Here is a 16,656-nt window from a genome sequence, read left to right on the forward strand (position 1 = left end):
ACTCACAAACCATGAGATCATGACCTGAGCCAAAGTCAGACGTTTAATGAAGTGAGCCACCTAGGTGCCCCTAATTGTTTTAACTTCTATATGAAATCTTAGTTATGAATTGGGCTCAGTATTATATGTAAGGGGAAATTGCTGAAATTTTTCATGAAGGAAATGCAGTTTGTCAATCAAGCTGGCCATAACCTTCCTTTCCAGACTCCCAGAATTGTCTTGCCTCTACCCTCTGTAAGCTACCCTACCCACTGTAGGCTCCAGCTACAAGAAACTCTCTGTGTTCTCTCCTATCTCTATGGTGAGACACTTAAAACATCACTTCCTTCTAGAACTTCCCAGGCCTCCCCGACATCAACATATACTGACACAGCTCTCAACCATGACACTTAACATAATTTATTGTAACTGCCTGTTTACTTGTCTCATCTGGTTCCACCCACTAAACTCTGAGGCAGGGACAGCATCTTACTTGCTACCACATCCAAAGGCAGTGCCAGACACACAACATATGTTGAACTTTTTTTACTGAAAATCTTCATTTTGTTTCCTGGCAAAATCGTTCACTCATCATTCAAGACACCATCACTTCTATGAAGCTTTCCCATTTTGGTTCCAAGCAGAATAAGTGGCTCCCACTGCACTTATCACAATAAATTTTCATTATTTTGTGTATCTGCCTTTTCCATTAGGCTTGCTACATCTTACTCGTTATTATGCCTTAAGCAACTAGCAATGACTGACACCTACCCAGTAAATAAAGATATGTTAAATAACCAAATGAGTAGCTGATATTTTTGTATATCTAATAAATTAGTCATAATTGATGTTTAACGGTAATCAGAACCTCACTGGTTCATTTTCTTATTCGTTTACAACTTTTCGGAATGTATTCCAAACTCTGGGTTCCATTTTCTTTGAATTATTTTTTAAGTACTAGGACTTCTTAACAGAATCACACATATTATGTATAGATCTACTTTAAAATTTCAAAACGCAATTTGAATCAAAACAATTTATTCTTAATTTGTAAATTTGTTAGAACTTCTTTAAACTCTTTTGATTAAAATTTAATTTAGGGTCATTATCATTATTCATCTTTTTTTTTTTTTTAATGTTTTATTTATTTTTGAGACAGAGAGAGACAGAGCATGAGCAGGGGAGGGGCGGAGAGAGAGGGAGACACAGAATTCGAAGCAGGCTCCAGGCTGAGCTGTCAGCACAGAGCCCGATGCGGGGCTCGAACTCACAAACCGCGAGATCATGACCTGAGCCGAACTTGGTTGCTCAACCGACTGAGCCACCCAGGTGCCCCTCATTATTCATCTTTTAAGACAGCTCATTGTATGTGTATACCTACCAAGCACTACCTTTGATCATAACAACCAACAATACTACATGAATAGGGGCCCTTGGGTGGCTCAGTCGTTTGAGCGTCCGACTTTGGCTCAGGACACGATCTCGCGGTCTGTGAGTTCGAGCCCCGTGTCGGGCTCTGTGCTGACAGCTCAGAGCCTGGAGCCTGCTTCTGCTTCTGTCTCCCTCTCTCTCTGCCTCTCCTCCACTCAACACTGTCTCTCTCTCTCAAAAATAAACAAACATTAAAAAAAAAATTTTTTAAATAGTACATGAGTAAAAACATGTCGACTCCATAATAAATAAAACAAAACAGTATTTTTTTTTTGCTATAATTATAAGTTTATGAAAAGCTAATGCACACATACGGTTGTATATCATGGTATTTTGTGCCAGGAAATATTTTTATGCCTAATCTAAGTATAGTTTAGTTTGCACAAATTAGCTTAGCTTGTACATACACACTGCAATATATCCTTGCATTTTAGTCACTTGGAATGAAAACTAAGAAAGTGAATGGCGTTCCATGCAGTGTGTAGTGGATGTTTTACAATACTGGTGCTAGAATATTGTAGGCCCTCAAAAAATAGATCTAAATACGCTAAATATTAAGTCCATTTCATAAATAGGTTCGAGATTACTGCGTGAAGACACAAAACACATAGCTCAGGCACCTTTATGATGAGGGGAGGATTGCTGTTTAAGACCTTTGGGAGGCATTCGTCCGACTCTTCTGAAAATGGTGGCTGAACAGGGAACAGATGAGCCTATCAAGTATAATCAAATATAAAGACTATGAAAATGATTATTTTCTTGACTCTATTCAGTAAGTTAGCACTAACTGAAATTTATTACAACAGGAAACAATACAACCAAATTAACATCTTCAGTGTTTTAATAATGGATTGCATCAAAATTACATATATCTAAACACACTACTTTCTGAAATGTTACTCTCCCCATTTTATTAAATCTCTGGCTTCCAGTAACAAAGATTCTCTGAAGCCACTGAAGGACACAAACCTACAAAGATGGTAAACTGAAAAACAAACACTCATTTCCTAAGATAAACACCTGGATGATAAAGACAATGTAATTCCCATTCATTTAATATAATTTCTATACAAATTTTAAGACTTTCCTTCAAAGAACAAATATTTTATTGCTTTATATTGAATATTTTCAGAGTAGCTATACCGATAGCATGTAAAACTAATTTAAAATTCAGGCATTTAGTATGTGCTCACTAGAGGAATGAGAATTACACTACAGATAAAGCACAATTAAGTTCCACTAGCAGTTCATGCAGTTTCGTTTCCAAAGATCAAGAACACTAACACTGTTCCTTACACACACACACACACACACATACACACACACACACACACACACAGCAAATTATGGTTACAAATGATACATCCCTAGTAAAGCCTCAGAAAAGAGACCAAAACCCAATTTATCAGAATGGCTTTAGGCACAATAGCATACTGCTTAGTGCTCTGCTAAAAATACCCATGCACTCTAAAACACAAATGTATCAACAAAAAACTCAATACTAACCTCTGTGGCAAAGATTTTGAAGAGTATCCATGAGATATACCAAGTCATCAGAAGAAAGACACCACATAGCCAGACATGGTAGAGTAATGAGAGATTCAAGAGGCCACTCAGAGTGTCAAGAGGCCTATGAAACTGCCTATGAAAGCAGAAATTACTATTTAATCCAATGGGGAAAATACAATCTCAGCATTCAACAGCTTCACAATGACAAATCAATCTTATTTATTAATAATAATGGTGATATGGGGGTGCCTGGGTGCCTCAGTCGGTTAAGTGTCTGACTTCGGCTCAGGTCATGATGTCAGTTTGTGAGTTCGAGCCCCACATCAGGCTCTGTGCTGACAGCTCAGAACCTAGAGCCTGCTTCACATTCTGTGTCTCCCTCGCTTTCTGCCCCTCCCCCACTCATGCTCTGTGTCTCTCTCTCAAAAATTAAAAAAAAATTTTTGTAATGAATAAATAAATAATGGTGCTATAGACTCCCCTCCTTTTGCACCCTATACAATTCTTTCCCTAATACCTACTTACGAACTACATAAGGGAGCCTTAAATGAAGAAGAGACCTAAACTTATGCTCAGTTTCTTGTGCTCCAAATCTTCACTGTCATTTCCTATGGAGAAAGAATGAGCCAAGCCTGTAAGCCAACCCTTAGCAGCTGGGTAAAATTTTACTGTTACTTTGTAGCTTGACACATAATCATTCAATGGACTAGCACCTCTCCTGGGCCAAATTTCAGCTCTATCTGTATACCCTAAAAAAAGCGGTTCCACAATAGTTGGGAGCACATAGCACTATCAGAAAATCACAATCTTTACTTTTAAAATAATTTAAGGGGCACCTGGGTGGCTCAGTTGGTTAAATGACTGACTCTTGATCTTGGCTTAGGTCATGATCTCATGGTTTGTGAGATTGAGCCCCACATTGGGGCTCTGAGTTGAGCACAAGGAATCTGCTTGGATTCTCTCTCTCCCGCTCTATCTGCCCCTCCCCAGCTGGTGCTTTCTCTCTCTCTCTCTCTCAAAAATAAATAAACTTAAAAAAAATAATAATAATTTAAGAAACTCTGTTAGAAGGCTAAATAAAGGGAACACTACTTTACCAAAACCTTGAGTAGATCAATTAGCAAAGTCATCATAATCCTACAATCACACAACTAGTAATTTTAAAACAGGATTAGAACCTCTGGCTCTGCCATCTAGGTGTGTTGTGATTACCTTTAACTGCTTGACCTAACCCACACTCAATTTCTTCATCCATACAATGGTGCCATAATCTCTTCTTTTTACTTCTTTTTTTTTTATTTAAAAAAAGGTGTTTTTTTGTTTTTTGTTTTTTTTTTAATGTTTATTTTTGAGAGAGAGTGAGACAGAACGTGAGCAGGGCAGGGGCAGAGAGAGAGGGAGACACAAAATCCAAAGCAGGCTCCAGGCTCTGAGCTTTCAGCAGAGCCTGACACGGGGCTCGAACCTACGAACTGTGAGATCATGACCTGAGCCAAAGTTGGACGTCAACTGACTGAGCCACCCAGACACCCCTCTTCTTTCTTAGGGCTATTCTGACATTTAAAACACCTGATGTTAGGTGTGTCTAGCATAGTGCTTTACAGTTTCTAGGAGAATAAAGTTATTTTCAGATTTTAAGTATCTGCCATATATTAAGAACAGGATATTTGACACTGCCATACAAATAAAATGTATTTCAAGTGAAAGAAGGAAAAAAATACTATGTTCAATTACAATCAAATGTCATTATCATTTTTCTCTTTCCATTAGACCCAATGTAAAATCCGGACTAACATAATAAATGACCCATGCATGTGGTTTCATTATCTAGCAATTAAACCGAGGACAAAACTAAATTTACCTAGAAACTTTTAAAAGTTAGAAACTGAGAGGTGTCTGGGTGGCTCAGACTCTTGATTTCGGCTTAAGTCATGATCTCACGGTTCGTGTGTTCAAGCCCCGCATGAGGCTCCACGCTGACAGTGCAGAGCCTGCTTGGGATTCTCTGTCTCCCTCTCTCTCTGCCCCTCCCCTGCTCGCTCTCTATCTCTCTCTCTCTAAATAAATACATAAACATTAAAAAAAAAAAAGTTAGAAATTGAAATACACAATGTAGAAACTGTAATATCTCAAACACCTACAAATGTCAACATCCCCACCCCCCCCAAAATGCTATTAGTTAAATCTACATGATATAAAAAGTCTCACAGTAGAATAATAAAAATTAAAAGAACAAATACTGATAGAGAAATTTACATTTTTTTCCAAATAAAGATTAAAGCCTTATCTATGTGCAAAGTACATGGGAAAGAACCAGAGTAAGACACCTAGTGCTGCCACTCGATTATCACTTATTGACCTTCAACTGGTCATATGACCCTGCTCAATTTTGGTTTCTTTAGTGGTAAAGTGAAAACAATACCATAGCACTGTGCTTACCTACCACAATAGCAGAGAATGATTACTGAGGAGAAAAACAAGAGAGGTATGCCCATACAACCCAAGAAGTCCACTTTTCTATAATATAAAAGCTATATCTAACAAAAAAACAAATTATCACTGCTAATTTCCAGGGAGAGGAACCTTGGTGACTAGAGACAGGAGCAAAAGGATTATTCTTAACTGTATACTCTTTTATATGACACTAGAATTTTGAGTTATATGAACTAGGTATATTCCAAAATGAATACAATTGGTTTGCAACTTTAAAAATTTAAAGGCTAAATCTAAACAAAATACCTGGAAAGTGGTAAACACCTACAATGATGGAAACTAACAGATTTAAAAATCAGACTTTTCATATATCACTTACTCATCTATCTGAAGGTCCATTGCAGTGCTAATCCAAGCTTTGGGAATATGGCCTGACAGGAAAAAAATACAATGCTATAAACATAAAAAGTTAACAAATCTTAATCATACTTTGTAACATGAGGTTGATGAGATGACCAAGTAGACACTAAGACCTGGGTCAAAACGCTAGGTTGTTTGATCAGGAATGGGCAGGAAAAGAGAATAATTTCTAAATACAGGAAGTCCTTGCTTTGCACAGGTCTGATTATGCATATATTTCAGTCATATTTCAGTGGTGGTTTAGTTAAATCACACTAGTCCCCCAACAGCATAATTCAAATTTCAGTTGCCAATGGCATATTTACAGTGAGCAACTGAATATATTTCCAGCTTCTCAGTACACAAATCAGTATGTAGATAATGGAAACACATCACAATCTGTGACTAATCACATCCCTTCTTTCTAAGTCTGTTTGTGATTGGTCACTGACATCTGTTATTCAGTTCAGGCGCAGACAGCAAAGCATAACATTGTGTCGCCTCCTTGTTTCCTATGAAAAGCCCACATGACATTTTATAAAAATGAATAACTGAAAGAAACTGGCCAAAAAGACCCAAGTGCAACAAAGAAATGAAAAGTGCTAACATCTGAAATGAAATCTGAATGGAACATGTACAGAGTTCTAGAAGAAATAGTTGACCACGGAAATAGTCACACGGCTGCTATGTCAGCCCAAATGTACAATGGTGGGGAAACATCCAGGCTGAAGAGAGTAGGTTAATAAAAAAACAACAAGGTGTTAACATCAGAATGACAGTTGTAAGAGCTATATAAAACAATGGGTTATGTAAACTAAGGATGAAAGAAGTGGACAACAGAACAGCCCATACCGAGTAAAAACAATTCTATAAAATGATTCCATAGAAAAAAGTAGGATCAGAAAGTTACGCAGATACCCCTGCTTTTTGAAAGTTCATGTTATGCCACTTCGCTTTTATGAAAGGCCTACGCTAGCACTTGTTCTAACTGAAAGAAATCCGAATTTATGAAAAAGGCAGAAAAGTGAAAACAACATTCAGCATTTGTTCTGCACCAAGCCGAACAGCTGCTGTATAGAGGCAGCACACCCTGAGCAGCAAGAGCAGCCCCACCAGGCTCCTTCCTGCAGCTCAGCATCAAGCCTCCAAAGCTTTGAACTGTGTCTGTGAGCATCTGTGCTTTATCTCAATTTGTTTTGTGCATCCATTAGCAAGATGCGTCCTAAAGTATCAGAAAAGCCTAAGAGAGCTTATTTTGGGATACTCAAAAATCTTTCCATATCAGGGTGCCTGAACGGCTCAATCAGGTGAGCATCTGACTTCAGCTCAGATCATGATCTCAGGGTTCCTGAGTTCGAGCCCTGAATCGGGCTCTGCGCTGACAGCTCAGAGCCTAGAGCCTGCTTTGGATTCTGGGTTTCCCCCCTCTGCCCCCTCCCCGGCTCACACTCTGACTCTGTCTTCTCAAAAATAAACATTTAAAAAAATTTTTTTAATCTTTCTATATAAATCAACAGTAATTGCTTCTTCACTTTGTGCCATTTCAGCTTACAAAAAGTTTCCCAGGAACACTCCACTTTCAGATAATGCGGGAAACCTGTAATCTGAAAACAGTATTTTAGGATGCTGAATTTTGTTTATACTATTACATGTTGCTATTGAGATTAATGTTTTCCATTCATCTTGATCTGCCTCATTATATTAAATAAGCTATATTTCTGTGCTTAAAATTCATGTTAATAAATTCTATGTTTCCCTTAGCAGCAGGATATTCTAGTATATTAGTACCAAGTTACAAAAGGTTATAAAAAAAGAGTATGTTATTTATAGAATGACAAAATGACATATATTTTCTTCTTTTTTTATCATGGTAAAAACCGCACAACAAAATTTAACCAGCTTAACCATGAAGTGTACAGACACTATATGCACCTTGTGCAACAGATCTCCTGAACTTTTTCACCTTGCAGACTGAAACTCTCTACCCACTTAGCAACAACTCTCCTTTTTCCTTCCCCCACACAGCCCCTGGCAACCACAATTATACTTTCTATTTCTAAGAGTGTGACTGCTTCAAGTAACACCTCATGTAAATGGAATCATGCAGTATTTGTCTTTTGGCAACTGGCTTATTTCACTTAGTATGTTGTCCTCAAGTTTTACCCATGTTGTAACATATAACAGGATTTCCTTCTCTTTTAAGGTTGAATAATATTCCATTGTTTGTACATACATTTTCTTTAACAATATTTTCCCTTAACTTAATAAATACTCTTTAACAATCTAAACATTGAATCAGGCTAGTCACATACCTACAATTGAGAAACAAACAAAACCAAAAATGACTTGGTTAATTGACATTTTCTGAGCTGTGAGCTAACACATACACTGTATCAAAAAGCAGAAATTCTTACCAAGAAAATAATACACAATGCAGAAATTTCTAATCAGGAACAGTGATTCCACACAACTATGCTTAACTAATAAGAGCAGAGATCTCCTGAAGCGCAAGAACTTGTATTGCTGAGAAAAAAAAGAAAAACAGAATCAAAGGACACTTCCAAGTAGAGGTTCTAGTTCACTCTAAAGCAAACACTAAAACAGTCCACATAATAATAAAAAAAAAATAATCATTGCATAAAAAGATGAAGTTTATTCCAGAGGTAAAAAATCAACAATTTCTGATGTTAAAATATTTAATATTTACATATACAACATCTCATTGACAGGAGATCAGAAATGACAAAATTAACAATATCTATAGTTATACTAAAGACTATGGAAATAGAGTGTGTACATACAAAAAACATGATAATCACAGCAGCAGCAGCTGACATTCTTTGGCCACTTAGCATGTACCAGGTACTACTCTAAGTACAACGCTATGAAGGAGGTTCCATTATTATCCTCATCTTACCAATGAGGAAGCCAAGGTTCGACTTAACCAATTTAACAGCTAGCAAAAGGAAAATCTGAGATTTTAAACCAGACAGGCTGGTTTCAGAGACTACAATCTTCTGCATACTGCCTCTACACTCAATGTTTTCAAATGCTGTCTACAAGAAAAATAGGCAGAAGACACGAGACTGAGTCGGGAGACCTGAGTTTCAGTACTCCTCTCTGTGTAGCACTGAGCAAGTCATGTCTCCTAATTATCTGTGAGATAAGAAGGCTGACCCAGCCAAACAGTGCATTAATGGGTATGTTCTATTCTAATCATCTAAGAGAGAAAAATCAATTAAGAAAAAATATGAAATGCTTTTTTCCTGGAAAAAAAACAAACTACACTTCTTGTAAAATAAGGCTTGTTTGCTTCTTTCCTCTCCCCTCCCTGCCCCAAAAATGCCAATGGAAAAATATTTTTAAATTATTGGACAGAATCTAAAGGAAATTTAGTGAAGCAAAGATGAATTTCCCAAGTTCTGGTCTTCTTTTCTACTTCTATTATGGCTGATCCTTCTTTAAGGAATTTCAGGAGCTAAAGAAGAGCAAATAATTGTATTACTCAGGTGGAAATTACAGCTTCATACAGTGTCTGTGAACTCCTACAGTATCTTTCAAAAAGCATCCCATATGAATACTTGGTCACTAACCACACAGTTCCAAGTGTCCTGGTTTATTTGGATATATTCAAAGTCTAAGACACAGAGCGGCACAATTATGCACAGCCACTGGGTGCTACTACCTTCTTACCTCAATCTCCCAATAGAAAGGCTATAGTTCCTATACTGTTCCTACTGAAGCTCTCACCTCAACCACTACTCACAACTATCCAAAGAGGTTAGGCAAAGAGGTAGGCATATCAGTAAATATGCAGAGAATAACTAATAGAACCTCTTCATGCTCCCCAATTCCCTAGTGGGTTTCTTCTGTGATGTGGCTATAAACTACCCTTCACTGAGTATTAACTATGTGCCAGGCTCTATAAATCTTATCTTACTTAATACTTTCAGTCTTGTTGGCCTAGAGCTTGCCAAGCCCTGTCCTGATGTTCATCCACTTCTTTGTCTCCTACTCCATGCTGATGTTCTGTTCTTCCCCATCAGTCTATCATTAAGAACTCAATAAGGACAACGGAACTGGTTGTAGTTCTATAGGCTAGTTTAGAGAAAAACTAATAGGCTAATGGTAAATTGCTTAGAATTAGATTTTTAAAAAGAGCTAATTTTTCATACTGTTACATGAAAACAGTAGTTAGTGAATAATATGTACCATATAAAACTTTATGGAAGCTCCATCCTACAAAATATATATGGAAGTTCCATCCTACATATATATAATATATATGTAACTATACAGGAAAGGGTTTAGCAGAACATACACTAAACTGGTCACAGTGATCTCTGAGGCAAAGATTGAGATTGGCAGCAGAATGACTAAAGGAAACTTTTGTTCTACGATATTGGAATATTTTATAATAAAAATAGTGTTACCACTCTACTCTTAGGACGTAAGCTGACAGGCAGCACCAAAAATAATGATGATGGTGATGCTAATAATAATGCTGTTGTGCTTATAAAAAAAAAAAAAAATTTAAGGTCTAACATTCTCTGGTCAGCTTGGCCAGTTAAAGAAAAAAAGTAAACAGCTATTACCATCATCTCATTTTATGGAGGTTCAGAAGAACAAATGGGCCTGATCTCACTTTAAGCTTGCAAGTTCCTATCAATATTGCTTTCCTTAGCAACTGAAGTGCATAAGGAAAGGTCATACGATGTGCACCATGCTCTTAGGGCTAATCAAAGAAGGCTAAGCTATTGTATGTTCCTTCCCCGTCAATCTTCTGAAGAGGCAAATCTATCCAGCCAGGCAAAGACAGTTACAAACTTGGTGGATGAGAAACTATGATCCTGGTTACAAAGATCCATCATTTCAACTACTCTTGCCAAAAACCTGTACCTCCCTTACTCCACTGCATCCACCCATAAAACCCCTGTTCCAACCATCCCCGGGGCTGGAGAATAACACCCACCTGGGCAGACCAAACAACACTGTTCCTGTACACTCATGGTTATGAGAGATGCCCCCAAAATAGATTTTGGCCAAATACAGAATGGCCCAATGTTAAAAGTCAATGTTCTGCCAAAGTTGAATCTGAAGCCAAAGCTGAATATTACCGTTAGAAAAGAAACTTCAGGGCGCCTGGGTAGCTCAGTCGGTTGAGCATCTGACCTCAGCCCAGGTCATAAACTTGTGGTTCACAAGTTTGAGCCCCGCATTGGGCTCCCTGGAGCCTGCTTCGGATTCTGTGTCTCCCTGTCTCTCTGCTCCTCCCCTGCTCATGCCCTGTCTCTCTCTCAAAAATAAATAAAAACACTAAAAAAAAAAAAAAAAAAAAAAAAAAAACTTAAAAAAAAAAAAAAAGAAAGAAAAGAAACTTCATGGGCATAAAAATAAATCTAAATTTTTATCAAAGGACGGGGCACCTGGGTGGCTCAGTCAGTTAAGCGTCTGACTTTGGCTTAGGTCATGATCTCACAGTTCTGGAGTTCGAGCCCTGCATTGGGCTCTGTGCTGACAGCTCAGAGCCTGGAGCCTGCTTCAGATTCTGTGTCTCCCTCTCTCTGCCCCTCCCCTGCTCACACTCTGTCTCTATTTCTAATAAAATAAAATTTTATCAAAAGAAATTACAAAAACTTTAGTAGTAAAATTTTACAAATGTGACATTACTGGGGCACCTGGGTGGCTCAGTCAGGTAAGCATCCAACTTCGGCTCAGGTCATGACCTCACGGCTCATGAGTTCGAGCCCCACGTCCGACTCTGTGCTGACAGCTCAGAGCCTGCTTAGGATTCTGTCTCTCTCTCTCTCTCTCTCTCTTTCTTTCTTTCTCTGCCCCTCCCCCACTTACACTCTGTCTCTCTCAAAAATAAACATTTAGAAAAAAAAGAAACAAAAAAACAAACGTGACTTTACACAGCGGTAACCCTCTACCGGCAGGCAGGCACCGTCAGTTACCGGACCGTTCCTACTTGTACTCTTTTGCCATCAACTGAGGTTCATGGAGGAGAAAGTGATCTCGGGGTATCTCGTTTTTCTCTAACACTTTTATTCTTTATATTCTTAATTACATTTGGATCAAATATGATTTAGCATGGACATTTCTGTACAGAATTTGGGGGTTTTTCCTCCTAAAATTTTAAGGTGGCAAAGCTGACACTCTGCTTTTAATTCACCTTCTCAAGATGTGAAGAATTTCTAACCAGGACTCCTCCTTCATACACTCACAGACTGCAAGGAGGTAAGGGCCAGCTCCTGTTCTTTTTTTTTTTTTTTTCATGTTTATTTTTCATGTTTATGTATTTTTGAGAGAGAGAAGCAGAGCATGAGCAGAGGAGGGGCAGACAGAGAGGGAGAGAGAGAGAATCCCAAGCAGGCTCTGCACTGTCAGTGCAAAGCCCAATGTGGGGCTTGAACCCACAAACTGTGAGATCATGACCAGAGCCGAAACCAAGTCAGACGCTTAACCGACTAAGCCACCCAGGTGCCCTCGCCAGCTTTTTCTGTGAGCGCTATCTCCTTGCAATAGGTCTATTTTTAACAGATCGTTCTCATGGAAGCAACAGGCATATGGGACTTTCAGTGAAATCAGGAGAACCCTAATCTACATTCTCACACTCTCACGATACATCATTTGTTTGCACATCCCTCCCTCCCCACCAGACTGGGTCTCAGTGGGAAAGGGCTGGTTCTAATAGTTTTGCTCCAAAGCCCAGTCCTTAGCCTGCCACAGCACAGGAATGAAGCGAGTAAGAGCACAGTCAGGAAGAGTGGGAACAGTCTGGAGACAGCCTTCACGCCACAGGAGAAATCTCAACCGATCTTTCGCCCTCCTGCCAAAGGAGGTGGTTCTGAGTTCCACCAAAGACTCCTACCAGATTAGATTTTTAAAAACCTAACTGAAAGATAGTTTAAACTATTCAGTCAAACCAGTCAAACTGTTTGATTTATTTACATACACCATGCCTAATTCTGGAAAAGATCTGAGACAGTAACTGGCATTCTGTACTTACGTGAACATCCTCAAGCCCATGAGTTCTTAGGTGCAAAAGGAAGCTGGCAGCTGCACAGAAGTACACTGCATGAATGTCATCCTCCTCCTCCCCCAGCCCTGCTAGGTCACAGCAACTGCCACTACCTAGCAGCAGGGGAAAGAGTGGGGCAAAGCAGTATCCTCAGAGTGGCAGTGTGAAGGGCAGCTACAGCTCTCAAACATATGCTAAAGTCTCATGAAAACAAATCACTCTTCTCCAAATGGCATTTTGATGATCTCAGTCCTAAGTTTTGTTGATCAAATCTTGAATCAATCAGATGAGGCCAGTTATATACACATATACGAAGGCAATTTTAACTCTGCTAAATTCTGACATAACGTAACGCTCAAATGATATCTTACCTGTATGATAGGAAATGGAAGATAGTTCATGTTGTTAATAAAATACAGGAGACTGTAGCTATAGCCCATAAATGCACCAGCCAGGAGAAAAAACAGGTGATACTCATTTAAGCAGGTTTGTGCAGCAGGGCTATTTAAACTGGAGAGAAAAAGGTAATTAATTCAACAGTCAAGGACACAAACCACTGTTTTAGAAAGCTCAAACTCTGACATAATCACTTAAGACATGCCCCAAATGCTAACTAAATGGTTCATTTTGGGTTAAATGTGGGCAAAAGATTAATAAAACCCTTTCCCGGATGCATGAGAATTTGACCTCTCTAAAGGTTAACTCCTTAGCTCTTCCTGTGGAAGTCTGCCAACGGGAAGAACATGCCCTGTGATAGCACGCAACACTGCTTACAAGCAGGTACGCTGCATTTGGACTGAGAGGAGCTAGAACTGAATGGTGCGTGCCTGCTAGAGAGGTCATGCCTTTGGCCTTCTCTCTGTGCTATCTCTTCTAAAGGGGCAATCCCTCAAGAGGACCCTTTTCACTAAAGAAAATTTATCACATTAGGGAAAAAAAAAAAAAAAGCCCTATGTAATAGTAACTAGGGGGGGGGAGGGAAAAAGGAAATCAAGTATTAAGTAGTACTCGTGAACCCTAGATTTTAAAGGCGGTAAAAAATAGGGAACTTAAGACTACCGTAATCTTTTTTTATTTTTAAGCTCAGAATAGCAACCTGAAATTTTTATCAGGGCCATGTGTTCAAGAAATGTATCAGTTTCAAAGTGATAAAACGACTACTGAAGAAGGTGGTTGTAATTATTTTAAAGTTTTTTCTTCATTCTCCCCACACAATCCTTCCTTAAACTCCAACCTAAATGCCACCTCCTCCAAGAAGCCAATGATCTTCCCTGCTTTCTGAACTGCCACAGGTTTAATGTGTACACATTACTTTCTTATTCCCTCCCACTTCACATAAATTCCTATTTCTCTTCTATCACATCCATTTGTGTCCATGTCTTAATTCCCTTACTGTTTTTAACTCTCAAAGAGTTAAAAGTGTATGTGTGAATCACTCTCACAAATCCAACAGCACCTAGCATAGCACCTTGCACAGAAAACGGTTTTAAAAAAACTAGTGAAATTCAACAAGCACAAATATCAAAAACATCTGATGTTATGTATAAAAGCACCTTCCGTGTAAGTCTAGAATAAACAAAGAATGCCCACAAACTATTAACCTATACAGGTCACCTTTGGGTTAGTAACTAAACAAGTTCCATAGAGAAAACATATTTCATATTACCTCTCAGTACCAGTGCAGGAAACCACAAGAAAACCGTATCGACCCTTGGTTATCACTGCAGCACACCAAGCCACCATCATCCCCATTGCAGCATGAACAAATGAGTGCATGAGCTGCTGAGGGTGAATGATCTTCCCGATCAGTGCCAGTCTGGAGCAGGGAATGGAAGGCACAACTGCAAATAAAGCACGTTACTGTGGCTTTATAACCTGTAGCATATGAGGTCAGGGGACACGAACATATTGTTCCCTCTCGTCCTTGCACAGATATTCCAAAGGCAAAAGGAAACCCAGAATCAATGTGAAGTAAAGAAAACCTCTACATTAAGAATTCTAAGTTAAAATAATTAAAATAGTTTAATTAAAATAGTTCAAATACTGTCTACCCTGCCAACCTTGTAGGTGCCATAAAAGAACAAATAATGATCATTTTTGAAAGATAGTGCTTGCCCTCTGACAAGTTACCTTTACTTCAGCATTTGAACTTGTCAATATATAGCCCAATTGTAAAAACTAAACCACAAACTAAGTAAATGATGACAACACTGAATACTAAAATAAATTCTTGTACAGGAATTTCTAATACTTGTGATAATCAAAAACAGTTTTCAGGAAGTGTGCTAGGGCAGGTGAGTGTGGGTAGGAGGGATATTGACTTTGACTTTTGAAAACAGCTAGCAGAGGGTTTCCTGACCTACCCATATGCACATTCTTTTCTTTTTTTAATGTTTATTTATTATTTTTGATAGAGTGAGCTGGAGAGAGGCAGAGAGAGGGAGGGACAAAGGATCCAAAACAGGTTCCATGTTGACAGCAGAGAGCCTGACAAGGGCTCAAACTCACGAACTGTAAGATCATGACCTGAGCCAAAGTCAGATGCTCAACTGACTGAGCCACCCAGGCGCCCCTATACATTCTTCTTTTAACAGACTCCAAGTAAAGAGAGAGTAGAGAGATGAAAAATTCCTGTGAAAGGAGAGGGCTTAGGTGTTTTACATTTAGAAAAAGAGATTGCTATCCCCTCTCCCTGCCCCCCAGAAATGCCCATGAGACCCACTTGCGTGCAATTGACTTATAATGTTCTGAACATACCAAAGCTTCTGTCTCTAAGCCTTTTTTTTAAGAGAGCACACAAGTGAGGGAGAGGGGCCTAGGGAGATGGAGATAGAGTGAGCGAGCAAGAATCTCAAGCAGGCTCCACACTCAGCATGGAGCCCATTGCAGGGCTCGATCCCACGATGCTGGGATCATGACCTGAGTTGAAACCAAGAGTCAGGAGCTCAACCAAGCCACCCAGGTGCCCCTAAACCTTTCTATGTGCTGTATCTTTTCCCTGGAACATCATTTTCCTTCTCCCAATTAATACAACTCATCCAAGGGGCGCCTGGGTGGCGCAGTCGGTTAAGCGTCCGACTTCAGCCAGGTCACGATCTTGCGGTCCGTGAGTTCGAGCCCCGCGTCGGGCTCTGGGCTGATGGCTCAGAGCCTGGAGCCTGTTTCCGATTCTGTGTCTCCCTCTCTCTCTGCCCCTCCCCCGTTCATGCTCTGTCTCTCTCTGTCCCAAAAATAAATAAACGTTGAAAAAAAAAAAAAAAAAAACTTTATAATAAAAAAAATACAACTCATCCTTCAAGGCTTGGTTTAAGCATCATCTCCTCCATGAAGCTTCCCATGCTGGGTAAATGTGTTCCTATATATTCCCATACTATCCAGTGTATTGTAATTGAATATGTTTGATTAACTGAGATCCTCTGGGGACAAGTGGGACCATAATACTTATCTCTTATCCCCATACAATGTATGGCACATAGAATGCTTTTGAAGGAATGATTCAAAGTGACTAATCAGGCTTTAAGAATGACAAGCTGGACAGCCCTAGTGTGGCATCTACATCAAGATGACCTGAGTATGTGGGACTGTGTAAAAGAGCACAATGCTATAAGCTAGGGAGAGTTGTGTATGGCTTGAACAGAAAAAGAGATCCATCAGCTAGGCATGAGGGATTAAGAAAGCAAGGGAAAAGGGTATATATTATAACATCCAGAGTAGGACTTGAAATTTTATCCCATCTCTAAGAAGCAACTACTGAAGAGCTAAGAGAGGGATGATGGTATAGTCAAAAAAAAAAAGAAGTGTCAGAAAAAGCTTCTTACAGTACCATAAGGACAGATGCAGGAATCAGAAAAGGCATAAAGAGTAAAAAGAGAAACCGAAAA

The 16,656-nt window shown here is 39.1% G+C and overlaps 1 protein-coding gene across 2 annotated transcripts in view; it reads right to left on the minus strand.

Moving 5' to 3' along the window:
- The window catches only part of NDC1 (NDC1 transmembrane nucleoporin), a 47,307-nt gene that overhangs the window by 25,321 nt on the left and 5,330 nt on the right, over positions 1 to 16,656 (minus strand). For both annotated transcript variants that reach the window (XR_006712305.1, XM_045477466.1), the window contains exons 4-9: positions 14,442 to 14,616; positions 13,147 to 13,285; positions 8,166 to 8,274; positions 5,732 to 5,783; positions 2,917 to 3,052; positions 2,031 to 2,123 (exon numbers count right to left, since the gene is read on the minus strand). Coding sequence is in view for 1 of the 2 variants with exons in the window: in XM_045477466.1 (XP_045333422.1) it covers positions 2,031 to 2,123; positions 2,917 to 3,052; positions 5,732 to 5,783; positions 8,166 to 8,274; positions 13,147 to 13,285; positions 14,442 to 14,616 (704 nt within the window). In the remaining variant the exon portion in view is untranslated. The remainder of the gene's footprint in view (positions 1 to 2,030; positions 2,124 to 2,916; positions 3,053 to 5,731; positions 5,784 to 8,165; positions 8,275 to 13,146; positions 13,286 to 14,441; positions 14,617 to 16,656) is intronic.

Source organism: Leopardus geoffroyi, chromosome C1 (assembly GCF_018350155.1).
Source record: "Leopardus geoffroyi isolate Oge1 chromosome C1, O.geoffroyi_Oge1_pat1.0, whole genome shotgun sequence".
NCBI lineage: Eukaryota > Metazoa > Chordata > Mammalia > Carnivora > Felidae > Leopardus > Leopardus geoffroyi.